General features: G+C 40.4%; 1 protein-coding gene across 1 annotated transcript; it reads left to right on the plus strand.

Annotated features, from left to right (window-relative positions):
• The first annotated feature begins 6,474 nt into the window (after window positions 1–6,474).
• On the plus strand, window positions 6,475–10,559 carry LOC149281855 (caspase recruitment domain-containing protein 9-like). The gene is made up of 9 exons (XM_089498994.1): window positions 6,475–6,655; window positions 6,958–7,095; window positions 7,339–7,664; window positions 7,833–8,012; window positions 8,318–8,473; window positions 8,646–8,771; window positions 9,068–9,247; window positions 9,462–9,503; window positions 10,554–10,559. The coding sequence occupies exons 1-9, from the start codon at window positions 6,475–6,477 to the stop codon at window positions 10,557–10,559; spliced, it is 1,335 nt and encodes a 444-aa protein (XP_089355120.1).
• Window positions 10,560–19,134: the final 8,575 nt, after the last annotated feature.

Below are 19,134 nucleotides of genomic sequence, written 5' to 3' on the forward strand. Positions count from 1 at the left end.
TCCTTTCTGTGTTCTTTTTGACTTTATAACAGAATTCCGTATTTAAGTACCGCTGATGATGTTACGATGTAACCCGACGACGGCATTGTATGTTTTTGTACCTGAAACTCGGATGGTTTATTCATTAAAAGTTTTGATCTATTTTTTTTTTTTTTGTTATGACACAACCTGTGTTTTTGTTACTTATTTCAGAATTATTATTTTTTTAAATACAGGAAATGACTTGGACCTAAAATAATAACCCCTGATGAGGTCTGTAGATAAAATAGTTTATTATTTACTATTTATAGTAATTATTATGTATTATATTATTATATAATGAATTGTATTTAAATGTTAAAGTAAGTGTGTTTTAGAACCCCTTTTCTCAGGATCCGTGTGATTATTCCTCCCCATTAAGTTCTGATTTCTCTTTTGGTCCGTATGATTGTCCTCACCAGGATCTTAAAATCTTGTTCTCATGATCTGCATTGTTATTCCTCCCCGTTATAGATTTGTTTTCCTTTTTTTTTGGTCCAAATATATTCAACCTTCACTAGGATATCCAAATTAAGGTTTTTAACAAAGTTCCTGTACTTCCTGTCCGAGGTGACTTTTGCGTGGGCCTGTTTCATTTTGGCGCGGGAGAAGGAATTCTATATTCTCGCATGAAACGTGGTTTAGGAAATGTGGCTTCTTGTAGGCAAACACACGTAACTTCCTCCTCGCTTACAAAGCAAATCATCGTCTAGACAGTAAAATAATTGTCTACGGCGTGGCTTATGTGAAAAGGGAGTTAGTCCTGTATTCAGTCTGAACGTCAACTGGAAGTAGGAAGCCCTAGAAGAGAAGCTCCTTACTTTTATACCCTTCAGTCTTTGTACTACGTGGGTAAGGAATATATATATTATTATTATTATTATCTTTTATTTATATAGCGCCAACAGTTTACGCAGCGCTTAATACAATACATAAATTCAAGGGATATGACAAGAAAAGAATTCACAGACGAAGACAAACCGATACATTTGGTGGAGAGAGCCCTGCTCGCAAGCTTACAATCTAGAATATATATATATGTCTCGTAAATTGTAGGTTTATCATTTATTTTGTTGTTTCACGCGAGTACTCCCCTACCCATGATCCTCCGCTCTTTGTAAAGCTAGTTCTCACGACCTGGAAGCCTCTTGAACACGGCACCAATTGCATCACAGGTGATGTAACATGCTACGTGATCCCATATTTATACCGCAGATGGCATTAAACATAAACACGGTTACGTAAGACAATTGTTGCTGTAATAATAGCGCACGCTGTCTCTTTAAGGAACACTGACTTAATTTGAAGCCATTCGACGAGACCACCTCCACACTCGGGTTGTATTGGAGTCGCGTATTGTGAGTAGTCCATCGATGTGCGCGGCTCGTTTGTTGGTTGATGATCATGCCGGTTGAGTCCATCACCCCTACTCGGTTTGCTGGAGCTCCAGCTCGACTTGCCTCCTTCGAAAGGTCTGAGCTGACTTTGCAAGTGCTTTTTCAGCTCAACCGACAGTAGGATTTCCATGAATACATAAGTTACTTTGGAAGCAGAGTCCTCTTGAGCTAATCTGGCTTTAATTAAGATCAAACCCGCAGTCCGCTTCGTTTTTGCGAAGAATTAAGTCGCTCAATGGCCGCCGGCCAACACGGTGGAGACCACCAGAAGTCCGTTGCCAACTCGGCGCCATGACAATGAACTCCCAAGGAGGAGGACAATGTGTTTGTACGGAAGAAGGACCACCTCTTCTAAATCAACACGAGACTCTTTGTTGATCCTAGATCTTAATCTCTATCTACATGAAAGTGAACCCAAAGTGTACCCATGCCTACAGCAAGCGAGGATAAACCTCGACAGTAAAAAAAAAAAACGTCTTTCAACAATCGTCTGACTTGAAGAACAAGTTAGAAGACGAATAATCTCCTTTTACCGTAACGGGCCTGACACTGATGCGTCGTGATAAGCCGTGATAAGAGTCAGCAGATTCCTTTTCAGCGGCGCGTAGTTAAAGCTACATAAAGAAAAAGCGTGACGGGGTCACAAAGACCTGAGAAATCCTACAGAAAGTTCCCGTATTCTCTTTTTTGGCTCTTGTTACTTTCATCCCGAAAGGTGTGGAATTGGAACCTTCAACGTAAATTAATTCGAAAAATAAATTATGGATTTTTTTTTTGAAAGTTTGATAAAATGGGAAAAAAAAAACCCCGACGCATGAAGACGTATTTATTACCAATTAAACCAGTGAAAAATTAACAACAAGCAAGAGGATAATTATACCGCGTCACTGTAACGTAGGACGCGCGCTAAATCCGGAGCTCGTTTAATATCCGCCGATCGTTTATTGCAGTGAAGCTATGAAAAAATCTCAACCACTGAACACTTTGCGACCTTTAGCCATGAATTCTACGCACAGCGGAAAGCTGAAACATTCACTTAGCGCATGCGCAGAAAGGCAAGCACAGTATAACAGGGAGAATTTTCACCTCTCAAAGCCATTATTTATTAGTATTTTATTCTTATTATTCATCATTATTTGCTCTTTATTCTAACGTAATTCACTTAAAATGCGATGGAGACACCAAGAAGTGTTCTTCTAAAGCCCTTGTTAATACACACATACACACTCATATATATATATATACATACATACATACATACATACACACATACATATGTATATATACACATATATATACATATATACATATATATATAGTTCTCTAATGCTTGCTAAAGTTTTCCCAATTATAAAATACTATGTATATATATATGTATATACACACGTATATGGTATATGTATATGCAGGTGACTCAATTAAGTGTATCCTTAAATAATGAAAAATAGGCATGGTTTCCATGGCGGCTGGTATTCGAGCCATTTGGGTAACACATCTGCAATGGGCTACTAAAGGGTTAATATCTCAAGAGACTAGGTATGGATAATATATATATATCTATCTATATATATATATATATATATATATATATATAGCATGTTATATAATAATATAATATGTAAACAAAAAGCTTCTTGGAGATTCCGTCCAAAAACAATTGAACTTTACCCTACAATAAAATTGTCGGTTTTTTTACGACATGGGATTAAAGAGCCGGTTCTTCGGCTTTTTTATAATAATGTGCGGTTATTCCTAGCGGTGTATTCGCCGGACCCCGTCCCTGTCTGTCTCGGGGGCTATCGGCCACCGAAGGGCTCGTTTGAGGAGGCTGCCGTTTTAGGAAACGGAGCGCTTCGCCAAGATTCCAGCCGCCGTCGTTCCGCAGACAAGGAAGTCATTTACATGCAGACACTCGCCCCACTCCGGAAGCCAACACTCGCTCCTGCCACTCCTTTTAAATCACTCACACACGCCGAGCCGGAGTTTGGAGGCCAGTCGCTCGTCCAAAGGTACGTTTCTCTTATTATTTTTATTAATCGTAGAATCAGAAGTAAGATCCGGACCCCCGGTTATTTCATTCCTTGAGACACAATGTATATCTACTTGCCATTCTTTATATCTCCAAGAAATCAGATTATAGAACCTCTCATTTCTAGCAATTACTACTAAAATTTAACCATATTGGGCTTTTCCGATATAAAATTCCGAATACTCTACAAATACTAATTTATTCCCAGTAGATTTTTTGGTCAAATGATTAAAAGTAGGATTCAAATCTACTGTTAGCTGTCTCATTCTGTCTCAAATCCCTTTCCAGGTCTAATTTGGTATTAGCCATAGTGGGGCAACCTTGTGCCCTCCTAGGGCAAGTGGGCAGAATAATTTGGTAGTTTTATTTATAAACGTATATTGTTTATTTTCTGAAAAAAATTTACATTCTATGTTATGAAAACAAAACATCTGGATCAGTAAACCTTAGCTCCGGGGAACGAAACGCGTCGTTAAAAATACGGAATTTTATTTATTTTTATTATTATTTTAATGGGTTTAATTATTAAAGTAAAAAAAAAAAGTAATAATTAAAAATATATTATTATTAGATTATATATATTTTTTTGTTTTAGTAAAATAAATAAATAAATGAATAAATGAAATGAAAGTTATTTCTTCAAAATATTTTTAGATTGTTGAAAATGTAGCTTAAGGATGAAATATTTCACATGTTTATTTAACCTTTTGACTGCTAAGCAGGTGAGCAAATCATTACGTAACATGACTGTTGTAAAAGTTTGAGAAGCGACATTAAGTTGAAAGTTCTTCTGACAAAAGGAGGCTTTGTTGTTTACTTTATTGAGAGGGTGGTAGAGGGGTGGAACAGCCTCCCAGCAGAGGTGGTAGAGGCTAATACAGTGAGGGTAATAAACACGCATGGGATAGCCATACGGCTCCTGAATCTAAGCAGGAGAAACAGGCGAATGGGGCCGATCTGCCGGCAAGTTGTAGGTTTATATTAGTTTATAAATTCAAATCGGAATAAAGACATCAAATCAATTCCAAGAATGAACCTTTTTAGTAAAGAGGTGGGGGTACTACAGAAAAGACAGTGTTTGCATTGAACAGACTCCCGATGGAAGCGGTGCAGGCAAACACAGCAGGGGTTCCAGGAAGCTCTCTTGAAGAATTTCAAAAAGTGATTAAAATACGACGGGCAAGAGTGGTAAATAATTTTTTTTCTGCCACTGTCTGGGTATTAATAATTATCTCTAATCTCTTTCTTTCTGGACGACCGCTGCCTAAGTCCACTTGGTTGAGCGCCATGTAACCAGGCGGTCACTCACCACAGAAATTATCCACGAAATCCCACACTGACTCATTTCATCTCATTTACTTTGTCGCTCGCCGGATACTTCCTGGAACAAAATAATAATAACAGAAATAATAATAATGATAATATAATTCCGGCAAATCCTTAACTTTCTAAACGTATTTCATTTCAAAGTTATCAGCCATTTTCAGATTTTATAGTCTACTATATATATATATATAGTGGCCAAGGTGCTTTCTATCAGGCCTTTAATGTTTCCTACGGGTCGGAAGGTTAAATGATATATTGCCGTTTCCATTCTCTTAGATCCGCAGCAACAGCTCGGTTACTTTGTTAAAGTTAACTTCTCTGTAAACTAATTTCATATTGTTAAACATTCTTTAAAAATCTTAATATTTCCGCATTATTTTTGTCAAATTCCTATAATTTTAGCTGCCATGGAGCTCATTATCCAAAAGTACATATTTCTCCCCACCCCCGCTGCTCGGACCCCAAGACAATTGTGTCTAAGCCATTATTCCAAGTTCTGCAACCAATTCTAAGTTCCGACGACGATGGCCCAACGGAAAAAAAAAAAAACAGCTCAGCAGACGGAAACCTTAAATATCCACCATCGCTGTTATGGTTCCTCTTCTGGTTTTAGAATATTCTTCTCTATTTTGAGGAATACAATCCATAATATAATATATATATATATCTTAATTAAATTATATTTTCTACATTTTATTTTAATAATTTTTTTTTTTTTCACTCTCCCTATTGTAACAGCGCCGAGGAATCCGCTGGAGCTCTATTAATAAATGCGACGTAATGTAATATGCAATCGCAGAGAGCGTCATTTAACCCTTGCAACAGACGAGCTACAAAATACGTATTATTATTTTATTTTATTTTAATGATTTTCTGGAAACTTTGAAAAGACTCAAATAACCTGTTTGGGATGAAATCCTCCATGGTTTCGGTTTTCTTTTCTAAGGTAAAATAAGCAGCGCTGAGTTCAAATGCTAATCCTGTACGCTATGCCGGGTTGATGATAGGTTATCCCGGATTATACGCCGCACCCTTCAATTTGGAAGCATTGGGAAACGATGTGGTTTACCGTACATTAAATAAAGTTCCAGCTGTAAGGAGTTATTTGCCACCCTTAAGGTGTGACAGGAACACCCAAATTCCTCAGTTGCCAGCCGCCCACTACCCATGAGACAAGCGAACCCCCGATGAAAGTCACAGATCTTTCACGGTAGATCCGCCCAGGAAATTTGGAAATTAAATGCATGTTGTTGCCCCCCCCCATCGTTAAAATATTTATATTAAACATTAAAGGGACATTCCAGCCATTGTATACACTCCAATGCATAATAAAGCATTAAGGTCCCTTTAAATTTACATGGTGACCCCCTTTCTACAGAATCCCCCATACGCATTTGCCCCTCCCCCCCAGCAATTTGGTATGCCAGAGACGCGTTTCACCGCCAGTCACCCCCGTGAGGAGTTCGTTCAGCCAACCAAAACTGTCAGAAGAAACATTTCAACCCAAATCTACGACAGCTCAAAAGACTTTGACGCAGATATCTCAAATGGCGAGGCCATCGCAACTCATGCGTTGACTAATATGTTACCATTTTTCTTTTTGTTCTATGGGTACAACAAAAATCAATAATCCTATAGGTTCAAAGCTTCACAAAAAATACACAGATATTTTTTTATTTCAGGTTAGATCCGTTTTAGTCCATCATGTCGGAGGATGAAGATGAAGGATGCTGGAGCAAGCTAGAGCATTATCGAGTCAAGCTCATTTCCATCATAGATCCCAACAGGATCACGCCATATCTCCGCCAGTGCCGGGTCTTGAACAGCGACGATGAGGAACAGGTTTTCAACGACCCCAACCTTGTCATCCGAAAGAGGAAAGTGGGTGAGTCTCATGGAGCAGGTCTGGCTGCTGGTTTGGCCCGAGGCAACACGAAACAACCAAAATTATGATTTGTTGGAATCGTTATTCCAATAAATATTCAGGAAACCGGTAGAGCTCCTCTGCCGCCCAACATCTAGTAGACTATTGGACCCCCATCTCCACGATGGACGGTATCGAAACCTTATGCTGTCAGTAATTAGCAGTCCGTAACCTTGAATCTTTTTGATGGGTCATTGAAAATAGAATGCCGAAAGACCTTCCACTCACACATTCTAACACTTTGCTTAACTTCCCCGTTGCAGGTGTACTTCTAGACATTCTTCAGAAGACCGGCTGTAAAGGATACAACGCGTTTTTAGAAAGTCTAGAATTATACTATCCTAACCTGTACAAGAAGATAACCGGAAACGAGCCAAGTCGCGTCTTCTCCATGATTATCGGTAACGTCCGGACATCTTTCCCGTATACGTTGTTTTTCGAGGAAGGTTAAAATGTTCCCGATTTTGATTCATATTTAAGTGAAAAATAAATAATGTAACTCCCTTGTAACAAAGTGATACTTTCCCATTAACATTCCATGACTGCCCCATGTATTACTGGCCAATGGCACACATCGGTGTCCTTTTATGAGGAATTATCCAACATGGAAATATTTACTTTTTTATATATATATTCATATGTAGACACGGCCGGAGAGTCCAGCCTGACACAGCTTCTCATGAACGAGATGTTGAAGCTGCAACAGGTCATCCAGGAGGAGAGACAGAATTACAAGAAGCTGAACATGTTGCTCTGTGAGAAGGAGGACACCATCCGACAGATGCAGTTGAAAGACAGCGAGCTGAAGAAGCACCAAGAACGAGTCCAGAAGATGAAGGAGGAGAGAGACAACTTCAGCAAAGAGCTGAAAAAATGCAAAGATGAGAACTACGATCTGGCCATGAGGTTCGCGAGTCAAAGTGAAGAGAAGAATTCCGCGCTGATGAAGAATCGAGACCTACAACTTGAGGTAACTTAGCGCTTGAAGAACATCATCAATATCATAGCTTCTTTAAGCTTTGTCCCAATGGCCGCTTCAAAATGGACTCCATACTTGACCCAGGTGCTACCAAGTTAATTTCCACTCCAAGTCCTTGAGTATCAAAGTAATCTGGGACAAAAAACTCCTTTTCCATAGATAGAGAAGTTGAAACACAATCTCATGAGAGCAGAGGATGACTGTCAGCTGGAGAGGAGACAGACCAGCAAGTTAAAGAACGCAATTGAGAAAAGACCAAGCCCAGACCATATTGACGAACTGGAGAGGGAGAACAGGCTCCTCAAAGCCAAAATTCTAGAGCTGGAGAACCCCACGCAAGTATGTATTCTTCACTTTGGTTTACGTGGTAAACACTTTACTTTTGTTACTTTAGAAACAATGTTACTACCATTCCGGATTCAAGACTAAACGCCCCAAAACTGTAGACTAAAAAACGGAAGACTAAGATCCCAAAACAACATGGCCACCCGTATTGCACTTAAAAAAAGTTTTCGTTTCTTCAGTAAGGACACTCCCCAAAACGTAAGCCCTCCACTGCTTACGCCGGACAACTATTTCCAAATGTGACATTAAAAAAAGTTTGCGGTTTCTGATTGGGGAATGTTTGTATTTTGCTGTGATAGAAAGTACCCAAGGAAGTAACGGGAGAAAAGACAAAAATGTACATCCATACCCTAGAAAATGAGCGTAGACAGGCCTTGGAGCAGTATCAGGATATGGTGAACAAAATGTACACCCTCAGAATGACTCTTCGACAGGCTGAAGACCTACGTGACAGGGTAAGTGTATGGTCCTCCCTTTTCCGCTATAACTTTTACTGTTCCGCTTTGGGCTCTGGACTCTTTCTGGACTATCCTTCTGGCGGTAACTCTGCTTTGAGCTTCTAGGTCTGTCTTAGGTTTGCCCTGTAGAGACAGACCTCGTTACTAATCGTAATGTTCAATCTTCTAGTACTTGGAAGAGAAGGAAGTATTGGAGCTGCAGTGTACCACCTTGAAAAATGACTCCAAGATGTACAAAGAACGCATTGAGGCCATTTTACAACAGATGGAAGAAGTGTGCGTTGAACGAGACCAGGTGAGGGACACGGAATGAGCTGGTTGCCATTTTTATTTTAGGGGTGAACCAATGGAGTTGTTGGGTATAAATGAATGCTATCCTCACCAAGTTCTCTAAGTTGACCGTGAAAATTCCACCAATGGTTCTAAATGACCAGCCATGGCCCACACCGAGGCCTCACATTTCTACAAGATCTTGTAGGTAGTAAATTTGGAAGGTGAGAGGTTATCTTCCTCTGGGCAACAAGCAGATATGAGATCCACTAGCAGATATGAGCATAGAGTAACATGCAGGTTTATCATTATATGCTACAGGCCATAGCTACGAGGGAAGACTTCCACAAGCAGTATTCCAAAAGCCTAATGGATAAGGACGTGTACCGAAGACAGATCCGAGAACTCGGGGAGAAATGTGACGACCTCCAGATACAACTTATTAGAAGTGATGGGAAACTATTGGCTGTGGAGACCAAGCTGAAAAGAATGGAGTCATTGGTGCAGGTAGGGGACACGGAATGCAGTAAGGTTCCAAATTCTAACAGAACCGTAAGTTCGGGTCTGCCAGTCCCCGGGTGGGAATGCCAACTCCAATGAAATCTCCTATAGAGATGGGTGGTTTTCATGGTGTAGGGGCCTAGGATTCTTAAAGTGTCCCTGCCCATATTTGTCCAACAAATAACTGATCTTTATCTTCTTTTTTTATTTTCAGTCTTCTGATATGGATGATATTTCTTCACGTAGTTCACAGGAGGTAGGTATACCTCCAAACCCCACAGAAGTCATGAGTTTGCTACAATGTATTATATGGAGAGTTTCTGTTCTTTTAAGCAAAATGAGTATTTCTAAATGGAAACATCATTTTGGTTTAAAAAACAAAATGCAGTTAAAATGACAGCAAGGAATTAAGACAATGAAGCCAGAGAACGCTATTATTTAAATGATTTATATAGCGCTGTCATATTCCGCAGCGCTGTACAATGGGCATGTGGGTAAAACTTCCGTCTCCAGAATAAACTGGTGGAGCGAATTCACATGATGCCTGTGTGGCCCAAACATGTTTCGATTTAATGTATAGAATCTGCGTGTAATAATAGTGAAGGTAACTGGAAAATTAAAGGGACCGTTCCCTGTCCCAAAGTACTTTATTATGTATTCTTTAAAAAAAACTTGACATATAGACACTGAAGCAACTTGCCCCATTTTTTGGCCATCATTTCACCAGAAAGGAAAGAGATCCCTTTAAAAATCTACGGGAAGGGTGAGTGTCCACACGTGATTATTGCTGAGCAGGCAAAGAGCTTGGCGCTAATGAATTCTTCCAAGGAGGGTGAAATAAAAGGTGACCCTCAGTTATAACATGGCTGGACTGTCCCTTTAAACTTAGTCATATGTTTGGAATATTGGCAGCCTCCGGGTTGGGTTATCAAAAGGCAAGCTCATGGTTTTACTCTTAAAGGTCCTGTCCCTTTAAAAGCCATAAAACCCTATTTTTTTTAACATCGTGTTGGAGATTAAGTTGCAAAAGTAACAAAAAATCTTGGGTTTTTTTCCCCTTTTCCTGCTAAAAGATTAACATACAGGTCTGTCCTGATGAAAAACAAACACAAGACGAAAACAGTAAGTATTGCTTTTCAACCAAATACCTGACGGGACCAATGACTGACGGGCTGGATGAGGGTGACCTGCTGGCAGGTTCTACAGTGTATCTGTTTTATGGGACTGAGAATGATTGGGCAAAGAGAAAGGCAAAAAGTGAAAAGTTTGAATTCCATTAGTTTTTTTTTTTTCTTTTTGTTTACAGCTGTAGACAAACTACGCAAAGTGTTCAAAAAGTTACTTAATATTATATAGTTACTATGGTTACTCTGTCTTTTTTGTTACGCAGAGTTGGAAATCAAACCTGTGGAGAACTGTAAAAGCTGTCTGGATATATCAGAGCAAAAGGTAAAACTACAAAAAATATATTAACCCTTTAAAAGCCCAAACGCCTCTAATACCCTTCTTTATGGAAACCTTGACTTGTCATTATTTAAAGATACACTTAATTGAGTCACCTGTATTCAAGCAGGAATATCAACCATAACATACTGGGAGCAAAAGCACCAATTAGGAATCATATACATGATAACAGCAAGGAGAATAGGAAGGTGTCAGATTCAGATTGTGAGAATCTGCTCCTTCACCCTGAGATTGGGGCAAAAACTCTCAGATTTAGCAGGTATGCACAACCCATATACTATATTCTAAAGGTTTTGTGGGCCAACAACCCAATCCCCTGATCCCTCTCGCCCAATCAAAAAAGAGGAGATCAGGTGCGGCCTGGATATTTTTCCAGATCCCTTTAAGCTGTTAATACTTATTACAATCGGAAAATCTTTCTTCTGCTTATACCTTAAATGTTTAAAACAAAAATTGAAAACCCCTTATAGAAAAAACCCTCTGAACTGCGTAGGACGGACAGAGGTTTAGAGCGTGATTAGGGGAAATCGGTGACTATTTGCATATACCGTATTGGCTCGGATATAGGCCGCCCCCGTATATAGGCCGCACCACTGGCTGCGGCGATGCGGGTAAACAACCTCCGCAGCCGGTGACCGTCCGCACGATGCGCTTAGACAACCTCCCGTGCCGGCACCCCCCCCCCCGTGGGAAGTGCTGGCAGGGGAGGCTGTCTGAGCGTATCGGAGAGTAGGATGCGGGTCCCCTGCACCGCTGCGGGGGATCTGTATCCTAACCCCGCTGCCTGCCCGGCGCCTGGGACTGCATGTCCCGGGCGTCAGACCCCGAATATAGGCCGCACCCCCACTTTAAAGACTTAAAGTGGGGGAAAAAAGTGCGGCCTATATTCGAGCCAATACGGTATATTTTTAGACTTTGCTCCTATTTCTATTCTTTGCTTTCTTTTTAGTATTGATACATTTATAAATTTTCTCTCTTTCATCCTACAGATCAACAGACGTCGGGTCAAAAGAAGCTTAGAGAACAATCGAAGGTAATGTTCTTCGATTCCAATCATTGTTTCGTTAGCCGCATGGATTTTATGGTCATTACTCACTATGTTATTTAAAAGGGAGAGACGAGCTGTACAACATATAAGCCTTGCTTTAAAGGGTTAAACAGGTTTAAAATAAATCACAATGAAAATTGGGTTTTTCCGGGTTGCAGTTACTTGAAAGGGAAAGTGTCCATTTTTATACAACAGCCCCCATAATAAGGCGTTGGGAACTTATCTGTGGTCCATTTAGTGAGCTGTAACTATAAATATTATATAATATATTTTTTTAATTAACTTAATGATTTTAGGTTAATTTCCATTAATTAATTAATTTAAAATGTTATTTAAAATTATTCCAAAATTTATTTTAATAACAGATTTCGGAATTTGATTAGAAAACATAAAAAGAGACTTTAGTATCAGGCAAATAAGCGGTTATTTCTTGTTGGTGGTCTTTCTAGACAGTGGTGTCTTAAGTGGGATTAATGAGATTTAAGAGGCAGATACGTAAATGTATTATACACCTAAATATATAAACTGGAAAAAATAAAATATTTAAAGGGATGCTCCGGCCTTCATATACACGTCAGTGCTGAGAGGTCCCTTTAAATTTAAATGATGCCCCCCATCCCAATGAATGGGGGGATTCTGCAGATTCCCGGACTTTAGCGTTTGCCCCTTTACCTGCCCCAAAGCTATTTTCACAAAGTCCTTTAATTCTTCTTTGACCTGCTTTTGAAATTATTTTTTTAAGGTAAAACTGATCTGTTGAAAGAATTAACCCCTTAATGACAATTGCCGGTTCTGGCACGGCACGGAAAAACAAGTCGATTATGACAAATGACGTGCCAGAACCGGCACGCCTTTAAACGGGTGCAGAAAGCGATCTACGTTCGCTTTCTGCACCCAAACGGCGTTGCTGTAATGCCTTGACCTCGAGGCATTCAGCAACGCCACAATCGGCACCAAGGGCCCCCCCGGGGCGTCAACAACCGCCATACATTGTTGTAAAAGCGTTTAGGAGGCGATCAACGATCACCTCCTAAACTTAAATGGTGTCGCTGGAATGCCTCGATCAGGAGGCATCCAGCGACACCAAACACTTACCTTTGGATGGATAGCCGCAGCTGCCGGTGATCTTCGCCATCCGCAAGATGGCGGCGGCCCGGGAAAAAAAACAATAAAGGTGAAAAAGTTCGCTAGACGGTCTCCTGACCCTCTAGAGAACTCTGGCTCCACTTGCAGGTTGAATACAGGTACTGCATTCAACCATGCAAGTCAATGGAGCCCAGCTTTCTAATCACAGTGTGATTAGTAAAAATAAATTAAAAAATAAAATAAAATTAATAATAATTAGAAAAAAATAGTTAAAAAAACAGTAAAATGTAAAAATAATTTCCCACTGATGTCACTATCAGGGGAACCTTCAAGTTGAAATTTTTTTTTACATTTATATATATAAATATATAAATATATTTTTGTGAGCAAGTCCTAAAATTTAGCACATTAGCTTAAAACAATTCTCGCATGGAAAGAGTTAAAATACTGGCATATTAAATGTCCATGGGGTGTCTACTTTAAAAAAATGTATGATTTGATGGGGTAAATTGAATTGGCCGGGTTCAACAATGTCCCAAATAACACGGGGGGGAAGGATGGCCACACATCTAATTTCCAATTAGAAAAATGCACACGTACCAAATGTGGCCTTTTAGTTCCCCCAAAAAATGACAAACCCATGCATGTGGGGTATCACTGCGCTCAGGAGATGTTGCTGAACACATATTGGGGTGTCATGTGACAGCGGCATAAACCAGGAGCTGTAAATTCATACATAAAGTAGGTGTGTGGGGGAAAAATACACACAAAAAAATACTACTGCAAACTTTGAAAAAATTCTGGTGGTAAAATGTGTGCATGCAAAGAGTTAAAATACCAGCATTTGAAATACCCTGGGGTGTCTAGTTTTCAAAAATATATGGCTTTATTGGGCACACTGAAATGGCCTGGCTCAAAGATGTACCAAATAGGGCATGGGCAGTGGATCCCCAAATGCCAAAGTTCAACATTGAAAAATGCGCATGCCCCAAATGTGGCCCTTTTGCCCCCAAACAGCCAGGCAAAATCATTCATGTGAGGTATCGCTGTACTCAGGAGATGTTGCTAAACACATATTGGGGTGTTTTATGATAGTGACATATACCAGAACCTGTTTATTCATACCTAAAGTAAAATGTGTGTGAAAAAACAAATGCAAAAAAAGTTACTACCATAAAGTTTGACAAAGGCTGATGGTAGAATTAGTGCTTGGAAAGGGTTAAAATACTAGCATTTGGAATACCCTGGGCTGTCTAGTTTTCAAAAATATATGACTTGATGGGGTAAATTGCATTGGCCGGCTTCAAAGATACCCGAAATGGCACATGGGGGGAAGAATTACCAGATTTGGAAAAAATGGCATTGAAATAGCAAAACGCTACCTGTACTTATTGCCCCATAATGTGTAGAAAAAAGCAAAAAAACCTAAAAACATTGGGTATTTCTAAACTCAGGACAAATAGTAGAATCTATTTAGCAGGTTTTTTCATTACCTTTTATAGATGAGTAAAAGATTTTTCAACTAAAAGTTAGAAACAGTCATTTTTTTCTACATTTTTCACCATATTTTATACTTTTTTAATAGTAAATAATATGATACAATCAAAACAATGTCATCTAAAGAAAGCCCTTCTTGTCCTGAAAAAAACAATATCTAATGTGTGTGGGTTCAGTAAACGGGAAAGAAGAAAATTACAGCTAAACACGAGCAGCGCAGAAATGTTAAAACGGCCATTGTCACGAAGGGTACAAAAAGTAAAATCAGCCTTTGTCACGAAGGGGTTAAACCATGTTGGAACAGGTTAAAGCTGCAGGAATGTTTATTTTAATGTTCTAAAAACATTCCGTCTCACGTGTGAACATTCTTGAACACGTTAACCTCTCTCCTTATTTATAGATGATGCCCTAGGGTAAAACATGAACCACCTTGGGAAAGTCGTCATGCAAATGACTTATCTATAAATTGTATAAATACCAGTAAATATCAATTTAATAAAAAATAATTTTTGACCCCCCCCCCCAGGAAGAAAGCCTTTAGCGGTAAAACCTCAAAATCGGAAGAACATAACGACTCAACAGAAAGCGATGCGAGTCCATGAGAAGGAAAAGGACGGGTCTTTAACAAGCATGGACTTTGTAACATGGAGCCACGGGAGATTTACGAGCCCCTGAACGTATAATTTTTTTACTTTGAAAATAAGCTATTGTAGGTTCTTTTAAGTCTCTAGAGATGTGAGAAAAACTGATGTTCATTGGATACGGCAGACAAGAAGGCGCCATAGGGATGAATGAGAATACGGGACAATGCCTGGAGGTGCAGGACACTTCTTCAGATCTGCTCATCTCAAATACAAGGGGTCAATTTTTTTTTAGTCTACAGGGTTTGGAGTCCTCATGTCTCACATTGTCCACAGCTAGAACGGCCACCTCTAACAGTAAACAGGATTGGCGACATCATCTTGACCATTCTCGTCCCATTAAAATAATGTATCAATCAAAAGCTCTTTGAAGGCCAGATGGTCAACAACGACCTGCTTCGGAACTCCTTACTCTTTAAATCACATGGCGAATGGTTGGATTATCAGGGTATTGGGGTAAAACGGGTAGAATTTTGGAGTGAATTGCAAGATTCCTAGGGACTAGTAGGGTGATCTGTCCCTAGTCTAGCATTCATAGAAGACGATGTAGCTTTTAAGGTCTCAGAGGTGACTTCTTTATATTAAAATGACCTTCTCACCATAGTATTAGCAATGGGAGTATTGATATTTTGTTCTATTGAACATAATTTTTTTTTATCTGAAGCTACAACGCTGTCCCTATACAGAAGAGACCAAAATGTAACATTTTAAGCCAGCCTAAATCACCCCGCACTCTGACCAATGGAAGTCTACGGAGGGACGGACTTCATTAGCATTGCCATCAAGCATCAGCTCAGTGTGGTGTTGGAGTCGGGAAAGTCACCCCAAATATCACATGACTGACAGCAACGGCGGCTCCAGGTCTGCAGATAAAGGGAGTTTATTGGGTGTTTTTATATGGAATTAACCCTTAATAAAACACATGAGAAAATGTTTCTAGTCATTATGAATACGGTAGCTTAATCAAAAAAACAAAAGGTTCAAACAAAAGCTACCTTACCAGGTATAGATGGATAAATATCTCAGATACATTTATATCCTTACGTCCCTGGGCTGCTTCGAGTATCGGCTGAAGGTCCTTTCTGGTCGGGTTCATGATCACGCACAGTATTCACATGAAGAGCTGAGTAAAGATGGTCTTAATAAAAAAAAAAAACTTGTCTTCTTCCTTCTAAAAAGATGTAGTAATTTTATTGCATATTCACAAAGACTCTGCTCGGTTGAGTCCAGGCTAATGAGTGAATGAAGGTTTTTCAGCTTTAAAAATTAACACAGAAGGAGAAAACATTGTATTGGGAAGATTCTCCAATTTTCAGGTGAAGCTCTCCTTGGAGAACCCTGAAATGGTAGCCTGCAGTAGACTTGTCCAAATAGTCAGTATTTTTGTTTTAATATTATTCGGTTTGGTTTCTGGTCCATTTGTTTACGGCCAAGAAATGTAGTTTCCTGCCCTTTCAGGTCTGATGAAATTGTAAAGGACTTCCGCTAAACTTTGGGGGGAGTCTGTCTCCGCACGGAGGAGAAGCGTTTCTGTGCCTTTCTCTGCGAATCCAACCGCGTTATTCTAGCCTCGCAGAAAAGGAGCCTCGGTGGCCACCATGGGGACAGCCTCTGTCCCGTTTCTCCAGAGAAGGTATGGATACATTGAGACAGAGGGAGACAGCATGAGAAAGAGTGAAAAAGCAAGGAAACGAACGAAAATTTGGAGCTCTCTGCTTCGTTGGGGTCCCTCCTTGTTTTCGGACATTCGTACAAACTAACAAAATTGGCAAATTTGGTTAAAATTAAAAGTCGGACGAATCCAAGCGCACGTTTCTAGTCTGCAGACTGGAGGTTGAGTTCACTCATTTGAACAGATACTGAAACAGCTCCTGACATGTTTAGGGTTTATCGTCCCGTCGGCAGATCTCAGCAGACCAAAGCTCAGGGCAGGATCATTTTTGGACCCATTTTGCTCGTATTTTTTGATGGAAGAGGATTGGAAACGTAGCTTGCGGTCAACGGAACGTGAATTTGCTTAGATTCTGACTTTGTAATCGACGTGATTCACCTGCTTGTTACATGAATTTGCTCAAAAAAATGGGAACAATGACGCCGGCCTTCGGTAACAAAGTAAATCAGAGAAGCGAAAATATCAGAACACGGAGCGTGATGGGGACGCGGGGCACGCCATGTGGTTTCGCTGGTCTCGGGGCCTTCAGCGGAAAAAAAATTAAACTAAATGGAGGTTCCTATTTCTAGAGCCAAAGCCAGGACCTGCCGGCAGATCGGCCCCATTCGGCCCCTGTCTAGTCTGCCTGTTTTTTACTGCTGTAATGACCTCAATCAGTCTTTGGTCTCAGCTTAGATTAGCGTCTCAGCTTTAGTTTTACTCCCTCCGCTTGTTGTTTGTAATATTAACCCTTCTTAGGACTGAAGTTCCGTAGAAACGTAGAACTTTCCAGAATCCGGAGTTGCTTTCTACCCTTGCCACATCAGACCGTGAGATCGTCCAAGGCTCTTGCCAATTTTTTGTGATGCAAGACTCGTTTTGTTCTTTCCTCCACTGTAAAGCGCTACGGAACATGATGGCGATATATAAATAATGATATTTGAGCCCTGGTATAACTCCTCAAGTTCCTCTCACGTAATCATGCGCAGACACAACTAGCCTGGTGGGACAATGACTTAATTACCTGGCTTGAGGTGATTTCTTTGAAATCTGCTATTAGCTGGTGCTAATGTCTACTAAACAGGTGTTGACAGGAAAGCATTGCTCAGATGGCTGGGAATAATAGTAGTCAGAGTCCATGACACCTTGTGAGACAGACACCGAGCAATCTTTGTTTTACCTCAGTCCTAAACAAAACTTTATTCTCAGCTTGCAACATATTTTCTCACCCACATAAAACATGGCAGCTACCCGGCTCCCGGCACTTCCGCCCTTGTTGTGACGCGTTTCCGCTCCTGCGCAGTGCGGCTCTGAAGCCATGCTGGGTGCTGGTCGCGGGCAGATTGCGTTGCTGGGTAAAGCATGGAGCTTTGGGGTTTTAAGTGCCCGGGTACCCTCCTGGGGGAAGGGCAGAGTGGGGTATCTTCATGTAATTGGGGCATTTCGAGCTGTTCGGGGCAGCTGCGGGTTCTTTGAACTTAATGCGTTGTGGACCCCCAAATCAGCCTTATTACCCTTATCATGTAAGTGTGCCCCTATTACCCACCTGGTACCACTGCACAGGACCTACTGCACCCCTAATGGCCCCAAGGAAGGGGCTACCCTGGGGAACATCCAGTCCACTCATTACCATCTCATATATACCTGTAAGGTAAGTACCCTACTCTGTGCCCCCTGCTGCTGGCTAGGTGTTTCCAAGGCAACCAGGGAGTGGGGATATTTCTGTAAAAGAGATGCACCTGCGGTGCTACAAATTAGGAGCCTGCGCAACCAATGGGATGCAAGTATTTTGCACATGCCACCTCTCATTGGCTAAACACTCTTGTGAGTCTGCGCAACCCCTTCAGAAACGGCTGAATGCTCTACAAAAGGCTGCGAGCTGGTATGTGGTATCAGTAAAATCATCGATAATAATCTATATAATCTATAATAATCAGAGATATCGGTAGGTAAAGGACGGAGGCCGATAAAATATTCCTTTATCCCGCTCTGTCATTGGTTTACTAACATGTATTCTTAATCTTTATGGGAAAGTTTTCAAATCTACATGAAAATATGGCCACGGTATAAAAAATAATCAGGTTTTTTTGTGCACTTTCGTTATTGCACTTGCCCAGATGGAAATGCCAACAGGAAGTGAATGGTGCGCAGGATAAGTCCTTCCCCCAGCCTGTTGAATAATAAAAAGTTAGGCATCCAGTTTTTGAGAATTTTCTTGAGGATTCCAAAATATACTTCTACTACTTTTAGTTTCCACGTGTACCAGATTTTCAGCTTTTTCCTCGGTCTCGGAAATTTAGTCAACTGCGTCTTCGGACCAAGCTTTTGAGGTTTGGTATTCTTACCGTTCCTTCAAATACTGAATTAATAATATTAATAAGGATTTTCACAATATATTTATTTTTCAGGTTTGTTCGACACGATCCAAGAAAACGATATCTAAAGTTGCCTATCACAATGGAGTAGTCATCGTAAAGTGCCCCGGGTGTAAAAACCATCA

Source organism: Sceloporus occidentalis, unplaced genomic scaffold (assembly GCF_023333645.1).
Source record: "Sceloporus occidentalis isolate IW3139 unplaced genomic scaffold, rSceOcc1.0.p SCAF_127, whole genome shotgun sequence".
Lineage (NCBI taxonomy): Eukaryota > Metazoa > Chordata > Lepidosauria > Squamata > Phrynosomatidae > Sceloporus > Sceloporus occidentalis.

Bases quoted from the DNA above. Each gene is read 5' to 3' on its own strand.
- LOC149281855 (XM_089498994.1), top strand. From the start codon at position 6,475: ATGTCGGAGGATGAAGATGAAGGATGCTGGAGCAAGCTAGAGCATTAT. The intron at 6,656-6,957 runs GTGAGTCTCATG...TCCCCGTTGCAG, and splicing joins CATCCGAAAGAGGAAAGTGG to GTGTACTTCTAGACATTCTT. The intron at 7,096-7,338 runs GTAACGTCCGGA...ATTCATATGTAG, and splicing joins CGTCTTCTCCATGATTATCG to ACACGGCCGGAGAGTCCAGC.